Source organism: Rhamphochromis longiceps, linkage group LG7 (assembly GCF_057381845.1).
Source record: "Rhamphochromis longiceps isolate RC_006_pf linkage group LG7, R_longiceps_female_GT1.1, whole genome shotgun sequence".
Classification (NCBI taxonomy): domain Eukaryota; kingdom Metazoa; phylum Chordata; class Actinopteri; order Cichliformes; family Cichlidae; genus Rhamphochromis; species Rhamphochromis longiceps.
Window position 1 is genome coordinate 49866533 of NC_140563.1, and position 21157 is coordinate 49887689.

The 21157-nt window shown below is 37.5% G+C and overlaps 1 protein-coding gene across 2 annotated transcripts; it reads right to left on the minus strand.

Moving 5' to 3' along the window:
• Position 1: 1 nt before the first annotated feature.
• LOC146666196 (alanine--glyoxylate aminotransferase 2, mitochondrial-like) lies at positions 2 to 19506 on the minus strand. 2 transcript variants are annotated; one of them, XM_085414074.1, is made up of 15 exons: positions 19328 to 19506; positions 18675 to 18763; positions 18323 to 18513; positions 15944 to 16067; positions 15763 to 15857; positions 14401 to 14494; positions 13753 to 13846; positions 13125 to 13225; positions 12815 to 12907; positions 11458 to 11590; positions 10518 to 10606; positions 10266 to 10415; positions 5696 to 5794; positions 4871 to 4985; positions 2 to 63 (listed from the first exon to the last, which is right to left on the minus strand). In XM_085414074.1, exons 1-14 carry the CDS (start codon positions 19422 to 19424, stop codon positions 4884 to 4886), a joined length of 1551 nt encoding a protein of 516 aa, XP_085270200.1. In that variant the 5' UTR covers positions 19425 to 19506; the 3' UTR covers positions 2 to 63; positions 4871 to 4883. The 2 variants fall into 2 exon arrangements, with proteins under 2 accessions (XP_085270200.1, XP_085270199.1); XM_085414073.1 differs by lacking the exon at positions 2 to 63 and having other exon boundaries at positions 4112 to 4985.
• Between the last annotated feature and the right edge of the window lie 1651 nt (positions 19507 to 21157).

Sequence of the window (21157 nt, forward strand, 5' to 3'; positions counted from 1 at the left end):
CCCTTCATTGTAGTCTGGCAATCCTTTCAGATCTTCATTTTATGGTGAATTGTCATTCGATTTCTGAAAAAGCAATTCCGAAAACGGAAAACAGTGCCCTTAAGATCTTCAGAATAATGCAGGTCTAAAATGTGCTCCGTGACCTTTGTTGTTTTCCTGATTTTCTGTATGTTTTAGTTAATAGTTAATCAGGTTAAAACCTGGTTAGTGCTTTACCACATTAACTTCACATTGTGTAACAGAGGAAGCATATCCTTTCTGTTTTTCAAAGACAAGAACATTTAATAACTGGACTGGCACACGTTATACGAGCTAACTAGAATTCCTGCTTTTACTCAGACTCATTTAAAGGCATATTGAAGCTGATGCTAGCAGGATATCTACTGTATATACAGACTGAAGATGGGGACCAATGATTAGTGCCATCAATTCAGTAACAGAGCAAATATAAGATATGGTCACACCCTCCTATTCTTTTCCTACGTTTGATCATTTTGGAAATAAAAATGCCATCAGTTTATCCCTTCTTATCTTATAAGCTGTTTTTGTGGCGGGTCCGTAGTGAAGCGTTTCACATATTTCCACTAACAAGCAAAAGATCACAACTTTGATTGATTTGCAGACACAAATCCCTCTGGGAGTTGTAGTTCTAGTCTAAAACAAATCTGAACAAAGCAAGTATGAATGACGGAGCAGCTGAAAGTAGCTTCTAATGAGATTAATGAGATTCTAATGAAATCATGGTTTGTGAGATCACAGTGACCTCTGCCCTTGACCACCAAATACTTAGCAGCTCACTCTTGAATCCAAATGAAATGAAATGTGAAATGTGCCTGACACATTTGGCAGATTTCACTGTAAAAAATCTTATTTGAGCAAAGACCAGCAGAGTTTATGTACAGATAAAAAAACAAACACTTTAACACCTCGGATGATCTGTGCTATACATTTGGAACTTTTTCCCACCTGCAGTGTTGGGGAGTAACGGAATACATGTACCGCCGTTATGTATTTAAAATACAAAATATGAGTAACTGTATTCCGTTACAGTTACCGTTTAAAAAGGTGGTATTCAGAATACAGTTACTTTGTTGAAATAAAGGGTCTTTTCCTGTTTCATATGTTAGGCTATGTCCTCTCTATTTTTGGTTTCCACGCCCCAAACAAAACGCGCATTAAGAGGCTCTAATGCCTGGGTGTCAATCTCGCGGCCCATGTCACCCCTACTTGCGGCCCGCATAATGATGTGAAGAAATATTTTAAAAAATTATTCACAAAAATGATTTAATATGAAGGCAATAGGCAGAGTGTTACAGGCATCGCCCTAAAGAATGTAGCCTCATGGGCAGTGTAGTCCGTGCTGCAGCGAGAATGGACTGCCATACCCGTTATGTGTCTGTGAGCGAGGGAGGGAGAAAAAGGAAAAGTACGAGTTGTCACCGAGCAGAAACGGGAGCTGGAAGCATGTAAATATAATAATAACCACTGCAGCCAAGAAGAGTGCCTGACGAGCCCAGTTGTAAGTAAGCTATTAAGACTCGACTGTACACCATGTTCCTGTTTTCCTCCCAAACAATAAGTTTCATTGGAGCAGCCTTTCAACGCCTCTGTCTGTCTCTCGCTAGCAAAGTTGACCCAGACAACAAAGTAAAGCTACGAGCCCGACACGGAGCCTGACGTGTTAGCCAGAGGTCCCTTTACTATGGTTCGGAGCCGCGGACCTGTTTTATATACGCGTGAAACAGTTTCCTATACGAGATCGCTGCAAATATATTCAGATTTAAAAATCTAGTTGGTGTTGGTATGGCAAGTAAGCTTCAGTAAAAGTAATAATTCACACAGCAATAGTACATTCATGTAGTTGTAAAAAGCATGATAATATAATAGGTAATCCAAAGTATTCAGAATACATTACTCTCATTGAGTAACGTAACGAAATACGTTACAAAATACATTTTGGGGGCATGTATTCTGTAATCTGTAGTGCAATACATTTTAAAAGTAACCTTCCCAACACAGTAGTCTTGATTTTATATCTGTTTTAGGAGTAATACACATATATTGTGTTTGTCCTGCAGCTTGCATTAACAGCAATTTTACACAGATCACGTAGCCCTGAAAGTACTTTTAATAAATCATGAACCAACAAGCAGAGAAGTTTAAGTAGGAAAAAGTCAAGTGTGCTCCTGGTTACATAAAGGCTATCTAATGGATCATCATGACAAACATTTCTTTTGTCCTTGGCTCATCTCCATGGTAACTTACCACTTCCCAGGCGAAATCTGGCCAAACTGGTTAAACAGCTGGACTGTCCTGTTAAAGCTGCACACTGGCCACTTATGCATGAGACCACTTTATACATGTTGAGCAAACACACACACAGCAGCTCTTCTCCCTTCACCGTTTTACGGCAACCTGCAGCTTTGAGCTTTTTCTAAGATGTAGTGTCCCGCAGCGTCTCAAATGGATAACCACTGTTAACCATTTGAGATAGTAGGTTGGTACTGGTTCTTGCCAGATTACGAGTACAGAAGATGCTCTTAGGCAACTGGGACTGTAAGGGTTTGTTTTGCTTTTATTTTTTCTAAATCCTGCTGTTCAGGATCACTTTCTGTTCAGGTCGAGGGGCAACCGTGGCTCAGGGGGTTGGGAAGCGCATAACCGGAAGGTCGCCGGTTCGATCCCTGGGCTCTCTGTCCTGGTCATTGTGTCTCTGTCCTGGTCGTTGTGTCCTTGGGCAAGACACTTTACCCTACCGCCTACTGGTGTTGGCCAGAGGGGCCGATGGCGCAATATGGCAGCCTCGCTTCTGTCAGTCTGCCCCGGGGCAGCTGTGGCTACAACTGTAGCTTGCCTTCACCAGTGTGTGAATGTGAGAGTGAATGAATAGTGGAATTGTAAAGCGCTTTGGGTGCCTTGAAAAGCGCTATATAAATCCAATCCATTATTATTATTTTCCTCTACTTTAATATTCTCCTAATTAATAAGTTTTTATTTTACATTTTGAAAGTCACAGCTCTTCCATATGTGAACCCTAATACTCAGCTAAGAGGTTCTCACCCCACATTGCATTCAAGGATAAATTATAGCCGTGTGTAAAGGTTGATCACAGTATGTGGAGGTGAGATTTCAGAAGACTCAGTTGGACTTATTGCAGCATTAGTACCCTGTAGGTTGTCTATTCAAAGCATTTAGGCCAGGATGGACAGAAATGTTTTTTAAAACATTCAAAAATTCGGTTGTAGTTGCTTTTTTATCTCCTGCAGTACGGTGTACAATCCAGACAGACAGACATTTAACATGTTAAAAAGAAGAACAAAATTTGTTCCCCAGGCCAGTATTAAAACAATAGAAGAGAGAATTACACTTAACAATAACTTGCCACTCATGTAATAAAAACACACACATAAACCGATAAACTGCAGGCACTCAGTCCATGAACCTCACAGTCTCATGTTTCTTTTTGTTTCCCTGGATGTCATTGCTCGGTAATCACGGTAACATTTGCCTTGCTTTTTAATGTTCCTTTTCTTTTTCTGTATATTTCCAAGCATTAGATGCCTCAGTCATTTTCATATCAGCTTTGGTGCACACAGAAGCATGGCTTTAGGGACTGTGATCACTTTCTGTTACGGCATGAAGTTGCAGCATATTGTCTCCTCTGTAACACAACAGTTTTAAGCCACAACTGACTGCAGAGAGGACGCTATATATATTAATAAGCACTGTTGTCTTGCCGGTCCCTGGCCTCCTGTGTGAGGTTCCTTTGCATACTCTAGCTTCCTCTCACAGTCCAAGGACATGCATGTTGGTTTAATTGGTGACTCTAAATTGGCTCAGGATGTGAGGTAGATAAAGTGTTTTAAGTATGAAATGTATAAATTCCTTGAAAGCACTATATGAATGTATGGTCTAAAGCACTTTGAGTGGTCAGTAAGACTGAAACAGTGTTATGTAAACATGAGTGCGTCACAGTAGAATAAGATTTTGAAAGTACAGCAGTATTCCAGTTTGCAGAGTGCAGCAGGGTTACATGGAATCGTAATGCTCCTCACAGTGATTCAGTGAACAGTAACAGTTATTTCACTTGTATGCTTGCAATGAAAACAGCTGGACACTATGTCAGTGTTTCCAGAATATCACGTTTTATTGGTCTGTGGAAATAGGATTTTATCCATTTATTTACACTGATAACAAGATAATAAATCCACTGTCAGAAGTAAACATCTACATGCCTAGTAAGATGATTAAGTATAACTTGCTGAATAACCAGATTTGGTTTTGGTTTCTAGCTTTCATTATTATTGTGGTATCATAAGTAATAAGCAAAGCATCGCTTTATAAATGATCATACACAGTTATCAGATCTAAAAGAGCAAAATGAACTAAAAGTTAGTTATCAATTTTATCAGTGAGGCCGTTTAAGTCTTTGTTATAACAAAATCATTAAACATAATTAGAAAATGTCATCTTCTTAATCACTATACACAGGTAAAAACAGAGATAATGAGGTTATTAAGATTATGGGGGCAGGGATAGCTCAGTAGGTAAAGTGGTCGCCCCATGATCGGAAGGTCGGCGGTTCGAATCCACTTAACGGCTACCCTGAGGTACCCCTGAGCAAGGTACCGTCCCTACACACTGCTCCCCGGGCGCCTGCTTAGTGGGCTGCCCACTGCTTCACTGAGTGAATGGGTCAAATGCAGAGAAAAACAAGTAATTTCCCCATGGGGATCAATAAAGTATCCATTATTATTATTATTATTATTATTATTATTATTATTAATACTGAGACTTTTACTACTCATATTGAAAAAAAGGTCACCTCTGGCTGACCAGGGTCTCTTTAACACGGAGCAATCCGTCTGACCTTTTCCAGGCTTTCATCTTCTTTCCATGTAGTTGCGGACAGACTTGTCAAAGACTGCCATGAAGAAATCAACATCTTCCTTTGTGATGCACATGGGGGGTTTGATGCGGAAGGTCTTAAAGAGTGATAAAAGCAGAACAACAGAGATTATGTAGCATCAGTGATTTAGACTGTTAACAGGAAAACACAAGACTTTATCACTCATCCATAATAATGTTATAGGTTTGGAACAGTAGACACCGTTGTATTGAATTATCCATCATTTGGGGGGTGGGGGGCATACAGAAAAGAAAAAAATACTTAGATATAAAAATACATTTTAGGTGAACCAAATGGCTTATACACAGCAATTTCTCTTTTTCAGTTAACATCAAGTTAAGAAGTGAGTCCTGTAGGATTCTGGACTATTAAAACATCATGATTTTTTCTCCTTTACGAAAATAATCAGTTTTCTGCTACCACAAAAATACCTGCAGCATGTTGTTTTCTAAAGCCATAAATAGAAGAACTAAATAGCAGTGTTGACATCACAATGTCTCAGTAAAGCATGATGAGGAGAGCTGGAGGCACAATTACAGACAGAGAAATGAAGAATTCCAAAACCAACATTTTCTGTAATTTAATGTATTATCAAAGTGAGCTACTGCTCAGATGTCTGTTTTAGATCCAAGGTAAAAAAGAAAAAGGAAAGTAAGCAAAATGACAAGTGTGCTTGAATTTTAGAAAACGATTAGGTTTGTGCTGCAGACACAGCATGTATTGGTGCCACACTGCAGTCTAGCACATACATGAGTATACAGAAGGTTAGAGAGTGGGTGAAATTACCTGTCCATATATTGCTCCTTTCCCAATCAGGACTCCCATGTCCTTGACATCCTCAAAAATCTCAGCCATTGCCTCAGGGGGTAGCGGATCTCGGCTGGCCTACACATAATAGACAAAACGGATGTGGGTGGATGTTTTGGTAAGCACAGTAATTTATCCAGCTTAATTACCAGGATAATTTTACCAAATGGCTAGTCCTGAGTCACTTTAAACATAGAAGGAGAAATAAATATTTGCCTGATGCACATGGTGCATCACTGATAAATTCTATGAGATGTGGTGTGTGACAGTATACGTCATACGTAACATTATTTATTCTTTAAAATAAGGACAAATTGTTCTTTATTCTTTATATCCCTAATCCGTAATCTTAAACAATAAACATTACACGTAAAAAAATAGTATATGTATGTGTACCACCCAGTGTAAAGTTTATGTCACATCTGTCCTATATTAAGAGCATTAGTACTTACCAAAAATCTTTTTTTTAACATTTCTGTAAAAGTTAATCCACCAGTATGTGCAAGCGCTTTAACCAAAATGATATTTTTAATGTTAACATATAATAAATGTTTTTAATCCACCAATTTTCAATTTTACAGCTTTATTAAAAAAAAGAGAAAAAATAATCAAGAAAATAATTATTTTTTGATTAAGATGCCAAATTACAGTTATTTACTTGGATTCCTGAGCAAAAAAGTAGTTTTTAGTGGTCGGATGTTATGCTTGATTAATTTCTGACTGCCAGTGTGCCAAAATGGTAAACTGCTGAGAACTCGCTGAAAAGGAAAGCGTCTGTATGAAATCACTCCGTGATGCTGCATGGTCTTTGAGACAAGTAGGGCAAGACATAAAGTGTTCTCACAGAGCGGTCAAGTGTGCTTTGGAGGCAGAAAACAAAATCAGAAAACAAAAGCTGACTGAAGCAGATGTCAGACACCTCAAGGTTTGAATTACTAGAGATAGAAAGAAGACCACTGCTGATCTTCAGACAGAGATGAGCTTCTAAATCAGAGTCTGAGAGGCACTCCAGTGTGACCACAAGCAAAGGACTCAATGAATAAGGCTTAAAGGGAAGAATAGCTGTTTAGAAGACCTTATTCAGACTTGCAAACATCTCAGAACACCTCAGAATTGCCAGGAAGCATGAACACTGTACTGCAAATGACTGGACGAAGGAAGTCTAGACACAGAAATCCAAGTTTGGACTTTTTGGTCAACACCAAAAAGTTGCAGGTAGGTGAGGACTGGTGATTCGTGAACAGACTGGCTGAATGACTGAATGGCTGACTGAGCTGAAAGCACACACGGCAACCACAACATCACAAGACACTGAACTTAAATACACAGGCAGCTGGGGCGCCAAAATACTACCGTAAAATAACAGAAAATAACTTCCTCATAAAAATACGTTTTTTCCAGTAATGACAATACAGTTTGTTGTGCTAATTTTACATGGGATTTTGCCTTTTCCAAATGCTTTTAGACATTAAATTAGGAACATGTTAATGTGATTAAACAATGAAATCATCTATAAATAGGAAAAATACTAATGTTAAAAAAACGTTAATATTCCGGCAGCTGGGGCGCCAAAATACTAGCGTAAAATAACAGAAAATAACTTTCTCATGAAAATACAGTTATTTTCAGTAATGAAAATAGAGTTTGTTGCGCTAATTTCACATGGGATTCTGCCTTTTCCAAGTGCTTTTAGACATTAAATTAGGAACATTTTAACGTAACAATGAAATTACCTATAAACAAGGTCAATGAATGTGGCAATATGAATCATAATACGTAAATGTATAAATATACAGTTAGCAGTTGGTTTAAATAATAATGGATTGCATGCCCTGGGACAGACTGACAGAGGCGAGGCTGCCATATTGCACCAGGTGAAGAGTCTGGACCACGGACACAATAGCGAGAGTGTCCGAGCCAGGGCTCGAACCGGCAACCTTCTGATCACAAGGCGAACTGCCAACTCTTGAGCCACGATCGCCCTAAATAGCAACGATAATAATACTTATGTGATGTAACACAAGCTTATAGGAATCATGTTATATACTTTTCCATAGCATTACATTTGAATTCAACAGTTCGATCTTTCAAATAACGGACAGATATTTGTGAGATCATGATACATTTGTGAATGTATTTTTACAATCTAAATATGCATATGTACAAAAAATATATTTAAAAAACAAGTAAATTGTGTTTTACTATATTTACAGTGATGTTATGTTATTTTACCTTTGACATGTAAAATCACAGTCTACTTATGTAAATTTCATGATATTCTAGAAAGACAGTACTATTTTTTGGAACAGTGTAGGGTGGTCTAATAATCACAGTATATGGTATAAGACAAGAATGTTGAAATAAATTTAACATGTGTCTGTCTGTCTCTGTGGTTGTATGGTCTACCTGTTGTGTCAAGGGAGTCTTGTATCCCCATTCAGTCTTGTCTCTGCATTTCTTTACCGTTTCCCTGTGTCAAGTTTGTATGTCTTAAGTTTGGGTCTCTGTCTCATGTTGTTTCCTGTTTTTCTTTAATAGTCCTTCATCTTGTGTGTGTGATGTTCCGCATTGCTTCCCTTGGATTGTTAGTGGATTCTGTTCACCACGTTTCCACTCTGCCCTTACCTCATGTGTGTAATTAAGTCTTCAGTTTTCTTTAGTTTCTGATGGCAATCTCCCCTCTACATGTCCAGTATTTCCTATTCAGGGTCCTAGTCTCTGAATAATTAAGTTTCCTGTATTCTGTTTCTCGTAAGTCTAAAAATAAAGCTGCCTTTAAGTTTAGTCCAGTTTCTGAGTCCTACATCTGGGTCCTAACCCGGCCTGCTTCACACAACAGCTCATGACAACATGTACCAAAGTAAGGACACAAATGTCTATGACAAACCTTCTGAAAGAGCATACAGACAGGAATTCTTTTCAGCTTTCAAATGGAGTGAGTGAATGGATTTGAATTCATTTGTTTAACCTTGAATTATGTATGTTGAGAAGACACACACTCTGAGTGACTAAATATGGTTCACAACCTGCAGCCATGTTGCAAAAGAAAAAACATTTAACTAGATGGTTGGTACACAGATAAAAAGTAAATAAATGAATAAAGATGGCAGCAAAAAATAATTAAATAAATAAAAATTTCACTGACTATGTTTTTATATTTGGGATCTTCTGATTCAGAATGAAAAGTTCACCCACTTCATTTCTCATTACACTTTTTCTCCTAATGTTTATTTGTGTGGTTCATTCCAGAAACTGTGACTCGGTTTCTCAAAACTCCAAACGCAAACAAAGAGTTTGCTGCTTTTGTCAAAACCCCACACATCTCTTGCGAAATAAAAACAGCACTCAAAAAAACAAAACATGTCCTCTCTTCTCAAGACGGGTTCCTTCCACAAAAACAATACACACAGATATTACCTGATGTCTTCTCACAGACCATCATCCAAACACTGATGTGATAAATATAAAACAGTATCATCAAAAGTGCTCATGTATGTTTTGGTTTGGTGAGGTCATGCTACGTATTCAAATGATTTTGAGCACCTATATCCAAAAAAAAAAAAGAATAATAAAAAAAAGGACCTATTTAATGTATATGTTGAGCAAATTTACTAATTTCACCATGTATTGCAAGTACAATGAGAAACCCTACACAGATCCCAAAGGGTAAGAAATATATGTGTATTACTGCAATACGTGTTTAGCTGAACTGACCAAAAAAACTTCCTCATAGACTCCCTTTCACTCTTCCTCTTTGTTCTTCCTGTTTCAGCTTCTTGCCTAACACTTGAAGAAATGACTCAAAGCCTCTTTTATACTCTGACACATGATTAAATTGTTCTTCCAGTTGAGTTTGCAAACGTGCAGAAAGAGTTGGACCAATTTCTAAATCAGTGTGTTGCATTTTGAAGGCCAGTGTTCCTACAGGTGAAAGAAAGTGTGCTAAATGATGCACTTTGTGTTCAGAGATTTGCAAGAGTGTGATTTAGAATGACATCTGAGTAAAACAGGTGGGAATGTCAGTAGTAATATGTATGAGCTTTTTAACATGGCCTTCATAAATGGTAAGTAAAACAATACTATTACTGTATTTTATAAATGTGTATCATAGGATATTCAATCTATTTTCTTTTCTAAAACAAAAGCCTGATTTTTAGGAGCACGTGAGAACGGCGCAGGATATGTTTCTTCAGAAACACACGATTTTATAGGTCAAAGGAGTCCTCTAACAAGCACAAGGTGTGTACAGAATTATGGCTGTTTAAATACATGTTTTTTGTTTTGTTTTGAAGTTATGTATTAACTGGGCTTTTTCTCCGATTTGCAATCAGGATTAATAAAATGACCAAAATAACATTCAGACTCTGCGATCACAAGACCAAACCTTACGCCAGGTGTGTATACGAATGTCTGTATACATGTTTCGGAATTTAAAAATGGCACACATGCTGCAGAAAACAGTTAACTGGGGCAATGCTGGCCAACGCCCCCAGGGAGGCACAATGCAAATATGTATTGTATAAACATATGAGCACAAGGATCACAGCACCTTGTCTCGGACCATTTCCACACCGATCTGCAGGCCTTTTCCACGGACATCACCGATGATCTCATACTTGTCTCTGAGTTTCGCGAGCTCTGTCATCAGATAGGTGCCCACACGAAGGCTGTTCTGCTGGGTGTCGTCCTCTCTGATTGTCTGTTAAGGAAAAATGCAGGGTTTTTTTTCTGTATTTCAGTGTCGCTGCTGTCACTGTTATCTTGAACAGGCTTCATTTAGAAAAGGTTAAAGAATTCCTACATCAAGCACCGATGAAGCCACAGCACAAGCCAAAGGATTTCCCCCAAAGGTGTTGAAGTGAAGCCCCTTGGCAAAGGAGGCTGCAATTTCTAAAAAAACCAAAAAAAAAAAACCAAACCAAAACAACAAAAAATGAAAAAACAAATTCAAACCTCCAGCGACTGCTCCGTTCAAATTACATCTCAAAATATAAGATATATAAAATACTTTTGTGTTATCAAAAGTATTTTATATAAAAATGAATTCATGTTGAACTCTTTATCAACTTGATGCTAGGTCTTTTAGTATTGTTTAACACTAACAATCCAAAATGGATAAAAATGGGAGTCTGATGGTACTTTTCAAGGTAGCACATCAGTCATACAGCTACTATATGATAAACAAAGAGAGGCTCACATTGAGGCTCACAGCATTATTAATACAACGTTACAAGTCTCTCAGGGCTCCAGCAGCGTTGTTCAAATGGAACAAGTACTAGAAGCTTTTCTTCAAATCAATCTATGTCTTAGGTATTCAATGTGGAACTACTTTTTCCTCCTTGTCTCCTTTCCTCAATTTCTTGCTGAGAGCTTGGCTGAAGTGGTGAGTCACAACTGGAGAGCCGATTATTTCATTCACTCACAATTTCAGTAAAAAAAGAAAAAAGAAAATATGGTCTGCTTGTTGCTTGAAAAGTATAAAATAATTAATAAATAAAAAAATACGTTTTCATGGTGTCCTTGTTTTTTTTTTTTTTTTTGATAAACTATAAATACATGTTAAATTGTTGAGTCTTCACATTCAAAAAGCTCCATCACTACCTGGCAGAAAGAGACAGATGCTGTCTCACCACGGCCAGTTACATTTTGCCAGTGAAAATAATGTATAATGTAATTAAATGTATTTGTTTATGTTTCTTGAGTATAGAAGCAGATCTACAAACACTAGAGTATATTCTCACCTGGTGTGGTAACAACAGCTCCCATTGGGAATCCATTGCCAATGCCCTTTGCCATTGTAACCATATCAGGAATAACATCGTGGCCTTGGAAACCCCAAAAGTGGCTTCCTGTTCGTCCAAATCCAGTCTGGACCTGCCAGGTGAAAAAATGATGATTAAGTGATTTATTTATTTATTTATTTTTCCCCCTTTTTGGAGTACTACAGTAAAGGAAGCAAAAAAAAAAAACAACCAAAAAACCTTAATTGTCCATAAGAATTTAATACCTATTGGGGGTGTTGTAGGAATCTGTAATTTAATCAAGATAATAAAACATCTCCCTTCAAACGCTGAGTCTCATTCACTAATCCTAGCCTGCAGCACTTTTGTCTTCCTTCCATATTCAGTGGTGACTCGAACAAAATACTGCCACAGACGTACATTTTGGTGACTGTTAAATTATAGACGAGTGACATACTCTGAACATGACCTGTGAAACATTACAGTCACAGGGGGGTGAAGAATTGGAATTTATGATAAATCTTTTTTTAAAACATCTGGATGTTAATAATTGATGCAAGTGTGGCAATGTTCTTACACAGTTTCAGTCAGACTGGCTCACCTGTCAGGGAGGAGATAAGGTACATACTGACATATGTACATACACATGCTACATTATCGTAAGATGTGCATAGAAATGGTCTTAGAGTACGTACAAACTAAGTGCACACACAAAATAATTTGTTGTTTTTGGAGACAGAAATGCACCGCAATAGTGAAAAAGCAGGAGAATTTTACAACTGAAGAAACTGAAACAATAACGCCCACCTCTTCACTGAATTTCTTCAAGACTGAAGAAAAAAAATCCAGGGCTCAATATCGTGTATAAAATTTGGGGGATTTTTGGGCTTTTCTGTTTTGTGTGGTTGTTGTATTGAAACAAGAATACTGAAAAGTTTTCCTATGAGAACAGGTTTTTCTAAACAAAGTTTATTAGAATAAATCCACCTACTCCTGCATTTGTGTGTAAAACTAGTATGTGTGGTTAAGGCACAGATGTGCAAACATAGTGTTTATGCCCACTGACTTGGTAGCTTATGAGTGATTGGCAGTTACTTTCTTATTTTTTAATGCATTTAGGAATATTTTATAACAATGCTTTACCATAAAGCACTTTATTTAAATGGAAATAACACAGCAGATTCAACACGTGTAGCAGCACATGTACTGATGTGCTTAATCTCCACTTTCTAATATGCTGTGGCAGGCTTAAAGATTTTTTTTAAGAATTTAAAAAACAAACAAAAAACTGACCCAAACAAAACAATGTAGCTAAAAAAAATTTAATTAGAAAACCTATTTAACATTTGCACTTAACCTCGTCAGCAACGCAGATTCCTCCTCGCTCTCTAACAAGTTTGTAAGCGTCCTTAAGGTAGTTTTTAGGATACTGCACAGCTCCTCCCACTCCCTGTATAAAAACACACGTGCACATCCCACTGTCACATCTTAATTAACACAAACACAGCGACCACTCTGAACAAGGTAAAACAACAAACATAGACAGTATATTAACAAAGGCCTATTCTAAATTAAATCACAATCCATTCAGCGTAACAACGTGTTTAACCCCAAAAGAAAAAAGGAAATATTTAAAGAAACCCTAACCCTACAATTGAATAAAGTACCTGAATCGGCTCTCCAAAGAAAGCAGCTATTCTGTTTGGGACACTTGTAGCAAATGTCTCTTTGAGTTGTGCAATGTACTGTTCATTTGCCATGCAGTGACCTGTGGAGGGGGAACAACACAAAAAAAACTTTCTTGTCAGTTTAGATGGTTGGCTGATTCAGATATTATTTTGCAGCGACAGATGTTTGGTTTGTGCAGAAATCCATGAAATTGTGCTGACAATGGGACCATTTTCAAGTGGTCTAGTAGAGACAGGTTATTATTAACATTCCTGAAAGTGGTAAAACATTAAAAGAAGTAAATACTGAACAGCTGCCTTGTTTTCGGGGTTATAAGTAATCTGCCCTACTCTGTATTTTGAAAGAAGTGCATGTTTTTGAATCACAACTCAAAAGGGAAACAGAAAATTACAAAAATGAAAGTATATAATTTTGTTTAGATGCATGTGTCAATCAATAATGATCTATGCAAAACAAAGGACCCCCCAAACAAAGAGATCTCCTTTTTTGTCATCTGGATACAGACAGACTATTATAAAAAATTAAAAACATCTCCCTCTTTTATTCTGTTTATTAGAACAGAACGGGTGAATTAGCGCTGAGCCACAAGTGCACATGTGTGTGTACCTTGGGCACAAGTGCACTCTCTGATGGTCTGAACGGGGGAGTCTCTACAGTGGCTTCCTCCCCAAGGCCCTCTGAACACATCGGGACACATGGTCTGTTCATTGGACAGAAATCAGGTCTGCTTATTTCAGTTTAACAGCACAAATAAAGCATCACCAAACTTTACTGCTGCGAAAGCATCGGCCACCTTCAGCCCATTTCAGAATTATATTTAATTAAGTAGATATAAAATGTGCAAATGAATTAGTTTAAATAATGCAAACATATTCAGTGACACACACCTTCAATACATTTTGACCTTAAATGTGTCACTTTAAGCCAATTATTAACTATCATAGGGCACCAGGGATCACTGAAAAGTTTGCTTAGAGTTAAAAATTAAAAATTTTTGACTCACTGACTACTCAACCCAACTCAACAACAAGGAGATTTGCATATGAGGTAATATCTTTTTGTGAGTAATGTTCGATTAAAAGTTGAAAAGATTTTCAACAAATTAATGCCAGTGTTTTATTGCAGTTTTTTCTTTAATTTGTTTAATTTAACTTGTTTATATGTGTCTTTATGCACTGAATGGGAAATCTTCCAGTTTTCAGATACAACAAAGTTTTTTTTTGTTTTTTTTTGCTGTCTTCTTGCAGTACCTACATTTGTGGAGTCAAAACCACTGGCAACAGGGTATTTATATGCTGCATTGGAAGTGAGGCCAATGGTCTGTGGACTGCCACCATGATATGACCCTCTAGAAGGCAAAAATACACATTACTAGCAACAATACCGCAATCCTCAACGTTGTTTTTTATGATTTACTTTAACTCTGTGCTTGTCTTTTCAGTGCCTCCAAACAGATAAAATAACATGAATTAATAGCATAAAAAAGGAGAATAGTAAAAACTGTAAAACAATAAAACAAACAAAAACCTGAGGCCGGTAGTACGAAACAAGATTATAGGATTAGCAAAGCCGCTTCAACATGAGCAATTTCAATGTTACAAAGGTGTGGCATCATGACAATTTATATTGCACGTCTAACTAGATCAACAAGTATAAAGTAACAAGTACTGCCTACTGACAGTTCTCTGGAAAATAGCGGCAGCATTGCTGAAGGTTGCCTTCGACCGCTCTGTATGGCTACAAAAAGGTTTTTATAATTGTCTTAAGCCTTTGTTGTTTCCTTGTGAGCACCTGTGAGAAATATGGCAGCTCCGATGCAGTCTTATTCCTGCAATTTTCTGTTGGTTGCAAACAATTTAAAATTATTTTTTAAGTCTTAAAGATCCTTGAAACAGGGCACCTCCCTGGTCAGTTTGATAAGCATGCAGACAGCCTGACTTGTTTAAGTTATATCTGAGCATCAGAATCATAAGGAAACGTCACTTTTAACATGGCGTGGTTGTTGGTGCCAGATGGGCTGGTTTAAATATTTCAGAAACTGCTGATCAACTCTGCAGAAGAAAAAAGAAAATAAGCAGTGAGCGGCAGTTCTCTGGGTGAAAATGCATCGTTGATGCCAGAGGTCAGTAACTCAGATAAACACTTATTGCAATCAAGATATGCAGAAGAGCATAAAACACATTCATACAGCATTTATAATACTACACTACTTTCTAGTATAGCCAATCACACTTCTGCTCACTTTCTGCAGCTGTTGTGTTGACTTTAGTTTGTATTACATGTTTAACCTCTTTAATATTTCCAATCATGTCAGTTTTATCTTCCTTTGTAAAATGAGCTGCTACACTGTCAGTAGACCCATCCCTGTTTGTGATTGGTCATTTGCTGCAACACCACCCCCTTCATGCGAAACCCTGGGTCAATAACCACCTTCATGAGACTGATTAGGCTGATTATTCTGGGTATGTTGACCCTGCTTCGTAGTAAACAATGCCTATGAAGTTTAGTTACCAAAGCTGCCAAAAATCAAACATTTCTACAGAATTTACATTTTTCTTTCATCAGGAGGCGAGTAGGATGCCTTTGTTAGTCATAGAAAAAAGGAAAAATTTAGACCTTAAAGTAATTATATCGTTGTTGCCTGTGTGGAGACGAGCCATCAAAATTGCCAGGTCATTGGATTCCGAGCCGCTGTTTGTCAGATATATCACCTGGACAAGGAACAGACCAGCACACTGTTTAATGACAGCCTCAGCCCATGATGACAGCTAATTCAATGAAAAACTCAATATCTTACCTTTAGCGGATCTGGGAAGTGGGAGGCTAGTTTTTCACAATACTCATGAAGCGTTGGATAAACATAGATGTTAGTTGTATGCCACAGTTTCTTCAGCTGCTGCTCTGCAGCTGCTGTTACTTTCCTGTGAACAAAGACGCCATTTCATTCCCTCTGTGATAATATAATATGACGATTTAGTAATTAGAAAAGTACTTCAGCAACTTCCAACAAGTACTTTGCTAAATATGTTAGATTTATTCATTCAGAGTGTTTGCCTCAGTTCTTGTACAGTACTAAGCGCAACATTTCACAGTAACCTTTCAGTAACGTAGAACAATGGTTTCATAGTTTCTTTAGAAAATTCACAACCTAACTGGGCTTATAAAACTATAGCATCTAATCTATAACTTTCATAGCTCACTTGTCTGAAGTGCGGTACATATTGGTTGTTAGATGCAGACTGACCATTTCTGCAGGGATAAATCAGTAATTATTGATATTACCAGCTGCTGCTGTCTAATGCAACAGGTGTGTAATAAGATTAAAAATGTCTAGAAACAGCTGGAACCAACGAACTACCTTTGGCTTATGTTAGCATTTTAAAAAAAATCTAATTTAAGGTGTTACTCATTAACAGATGTACAACAGTGAGGGAAAAAATCAGGTGGAAAGGAGGTTGGGGACTTTACACAGGTTCTGTAAAGGCATGAAGAATGCGGCGAGTATTTTAGCGCGTTGTGATGTTTTATGGAGTAGATTTGGTGCTGACATGTGGAAAATAAGTGATTTTCTTATTGTGTCCAGCAGAAAATAAATTAGCTTAGGCAAAGAGAAACCAGGAGACAACCTCAACCGGCGGGCCATGGACTAGGAGTCGTTTGATACTGGGCCATGAGAGTTGAGGCTCGGCTATTTTTGTAATCGTTTTTTATCGTTAACTCGGATTCCCTGGGTCTTTTCCCGTGTGTTATGAATAAATCTTGTTTTTTTCGTACCGGTACTGGTTTCATTTAGTTGTATTTATCCGTGACACCTTAAAGGGCGGTCCGTGAAAATATTGTTGGACATAAAGCGGTCTGTGGCGCAAAAAGGTTGGGGACGACTGATGTAGGGCATTCTCTAAAACGACCAAGCTACTCGGGATGGTAGACAGACAGAGGTCTTATAGGAGAGGCTTACAGAATTATTAGCCTCATATTTTGGTTAAGTATTTCCAGAGTATCTGTTAAATAGAGCAAGGGATTTTTAAAACGAACATCTTTTAAGACGAACAAAAACCTAAACTATCGGTTTCCAAACTATTAGTCCCATGATGTTAATAGTCAAACATGTATCATATCTTCTTGGATAACAGTCTGCAGCAGATTTTGTTGTAGTTTTCAACAAATCTCCTGAGAAATACCAGCCCATTCTTCTTTGACTAATCTCTCAGCCTTCTCTAGATTTTATGGTCAATAGTCAGTAACGTTTACTTTGGTCCTCTTATGGTAGTTCTTCACCAGGAGCAACATCTGATTTGGGTTGTTGCTGTCGTGTTGAAAGACAAACAGCATAATACTCCCACCACCGTGCTTCACTGTGGGGATGGTGTTTTTGGGTTGTAAAGAACACACATGTCAGGCTGCGTGTCCAGTTTGCATAATCTTTCTCCAGGTTCTCCTAGCGTACTTCAGCCTGCCTTAAAGGCATCTCTACTTGTAGTGATTGTCTTCTTTAAGATTTTATTCTTTAGGTCATTCACTCATGTCTCAGCAGTTGTTCTGGGGTCTTTAGGCACATCTCTCACTAGTTTAATTTCCAGTCTTTAAAACCTTTCAATCCTGCCAGGTTTGTTCTGTACTGTGGGGCTTTTTCTATGAATTCCTTTATGACACTTCTCGCTCCAGTTCTTGACACTTTGGGATAACACACTGGGATAAGTTGTATTTCTATCTTCTGCTTTGTGAGCATCAATAATTCTTGAAGTTACAATTCAAGTTACAGCTTAAACCCTTGATTAAGTGTTTATGCTGTGCATACATTTGAAGATAACCTTGGCTGTAACTGGATTGTTGTAACTCTGAGCATTACAAAGTTAAAGCACATCATTGCACATTGGTCAATTTTTCAGGGAGCTAAGAATTACGACCCTGATAAATATCTTTTTCTGAAATAGTTATTTAATTAATTATCATTATTAAATAATGTATGCTTTCTTAAGAAAACGGGCATGTTTAAAAATGCTTTATTTTAAAAAAAAAACCCATGCTGTTACAATAGCACTGTATGCTGGGTGGAAAGTGGTGCATAAATGTTACAATAACCGACTCATGTCAGTGTCTCTACTTCATCCATCGGATGCCTGTGTTTGTTAAATACTTTTCCATGTGTAACACGGCAAACTGTAAAGGATCTTACGGGTGGCAGTGGCCCACACTGACAGTCGCCACACCAGCAAACAGATCCAGATATCGTCTCCCGTCCACATCCCACAGCCACTGCATGTACCCCTGGTGGATGAACACTGGCTTCTTATAATAAGTAACCTTCATGGTCATGGGGTTGCAGTTCTGTCTGCGGATCTCTATCATACGGTCTTTGGACATACCCTTGATAGAGACAAATAAACAAGATAAGGGTTGCAGAATGGGATGTTTATTTTTTTGTAACTGAGGTTTTTTACTACATTTATTCAGCCAACTAAGTACTGTTATTACTGAAGCGATTACATAATGCAAGGCCAAATGTATCAGCAGGAGTCTGCTCTTACCGTGTATTTTTCTGGACTGAAATTGCACGGGGGCATCTCTGGCACGTCTGTAGAGGGGGGCTTGAAGGCTGATTTCTGACATAATGCGCCTGTAAATTAATTGCAGCATGAAAACAAAAGAAGAAGAAGGGAAGAACAGCTGGTTGACAACCATAGAGCTCTCTATTTTATCTGGCAGAGGATGATCAAAGCTTTGGCGTGACATTACAGTGACATCATGTGAAACATCTTTCTGTTGACACAAATGCCAAATATTTAACACCCAATTACCAAATGTAATTTCTAATCATCAACAAAAAACCCCACACAAATCAGGTTTAAACTGTGTTTGCTTTTGATGCTACTGGTTTCATTTCATTCACACTTTTCAGCAATATTGAAGCCAGGATGGGACCACATTAAGATAACCTTTGACCTCATAGCACACTGATGTAATGCTGCCTGTTTGCTTGTTGTGAAACCTCCAGCAGACATCTACAATGGCATGGCTGTGACAGATCTTCAAATTGAGACATTATTAAAAGAAAGAAAAAAAATCGTTGAATCAATTAACTGAAATACGCTCCTCCTGCACTGTAGTAGCAACAAACCAAAAAGCATAACACACTTATATAGTGGGGGTAAATGTTGGAGCTGAAGCAGGGAGAACTCACCACTTGCCCGGTGGAAATAGGCCAAACAGGGCATTGAGCAGGACCCTCGTGTTAAAGCAGCACAGCGTCCGCTTAGACTCGATATAGCTTTATACATGGTGAGCAGGCACTGAGGGGGTAGACGACAAGTGCTCTTCTTCCACCGTGTTGACAGTCAAAAGCAGCAGATAAAAAAAAAAAAAAAAAAAAGAGTGTTTGAAGTGGGCGGCGACGTCCCTCGCGCGCGCTCACAACGTCATGGTTTGTGAAGCACGTTTCTGAACTTTATGGCAGAAATATAGTATCATCAGAATTCAACTATTTTTAGACATTGAATTTATAACACTGAATTTTTTATCCTCCAAATTTCCCTTCAAAAATATTCACCTGCAAAAAATTCAACTCCAAAAATTCACCTGCAAAAAATTCACCATCAAATATTCACCTGCAAAAAATTGCACCTGCAAAAATTCAACTGCAAAGGTGACGAACTTGAATGACCCAAGCCAGAGCAATCAGCACTAGATCGAGTCGAGCGGCTCTCAGCCAATTAAATTACGCTGTTTGATCACATGACACCGTTAGCCAGCAGTGTTTCTCCTAAAAGAGAGCTGTTTAAAGGTGAGTGATTAAGTTTTTCTCCTAACTAGAGATCATTACAGAACGCCTAGTCCTACTTAAAATCCCATTCATTTTTCTTTCATTTTATCATCTACTCGAACTAAGTAAAACGTTTGACTAACTCAAAGACAATTTCCACGCCTCCCCTGCCTGTCTGCAGAGGCAGTTTTGAATTTAGGAGCAGCAAGATGGCAGCGGCAAACCCTGGCGGTTCTCCGGTAAGTATATTGTTTTTTTATCTTCAAGTTTGTCTTTTGAAACGTTAATTTTATTTAAATCCGTTGCTCACGTATAAAGTACACAGACGGGGTCTGTGTACTTTATGTGTATATGTGTACATATATATATGTGTATATATATATATATATATATGTGTATATATGTGTATATATATGTATATATATATATGTATGTATGTATGTATGTATGTATGTATGTATATATATATATATGTATATATATATAATGTATGTATGTATATATATATGTATATATATAATGTATGTATGTGTATATATATATGTATATATATATGTATATATATAATGTATGTATGTATGTATGTATATATATATGTATATATATATAATGTATGTATATATATATATATATATATATATATATATATATATATATATATATATATATACATACATACATATACATTATATATACACACATATACATTATATATATATATATATATATATATATATATATATATATATATATATATATATATAATGTATATATATGTATGTATATAAATAATAATTCTCTCTCTCTCTCTCTCTCTCTCTCTCTCTCTCTCTCTCTCTTTCTTTTTTGGTAGTTCTCTCTCTGCTGGTACAGAACCGGGTTCTGCTGGAGGTTTCTTCTTGTTAAAGGGGAGTTTTTCCTCTGCACTGTCACTTCATGCTGCTCAGTGTGAGTAGGGCTGGGCGATATATTGAGTTTTTTTTAAAAATATCGATATATTTTCATACGAGATATAAGATGTGACAATATCGTTTATATCGATATAGTCTATGTTACGTTATAATTATACTTGTGGAGCCGCAGGTTTGCCTCTCTTTCGTCCACTTTTGTCTCTACGAAACGTTACTCGGCCTCGCCTCTCCTTCACTGAACACAACTCCGCCTCCCCATAGCTTTACCTGCAGGCAATGACAAGATGAAAGCGGAAAATCTCCGTTAGCGAGTTACCGTGCGTGGGGCTGGACGGCGTCA

What these genes read in the sequence shown, in the direction of transcription:
- LOC146666196 (XM_085414074.1), bottom strand. Translation starts at nt 19,424, where the DNA reads ATGTATAAAGCTATATCGAGTCTAAGCGGACGCTGTGCTGCTTTAACA. An exon ending in CTATTTCCACCGGGCAAGTG is followed by an intron (nt 18,764 to 19,327) that starts GTGAGTTCTCCC and finishes ATTAATTTACAG; the next exon opens with GCGCATTATGTCAGAAATCA. An exon ending in AGCTGTTGTTACCACACCAG is followed by an intron (nt 10,607 to 11,457) that starts GTGAGAATATAC and finishes TGGTTTTTTTAG; the next exon opens with AAATTGCAGCCTCCTTTGCC.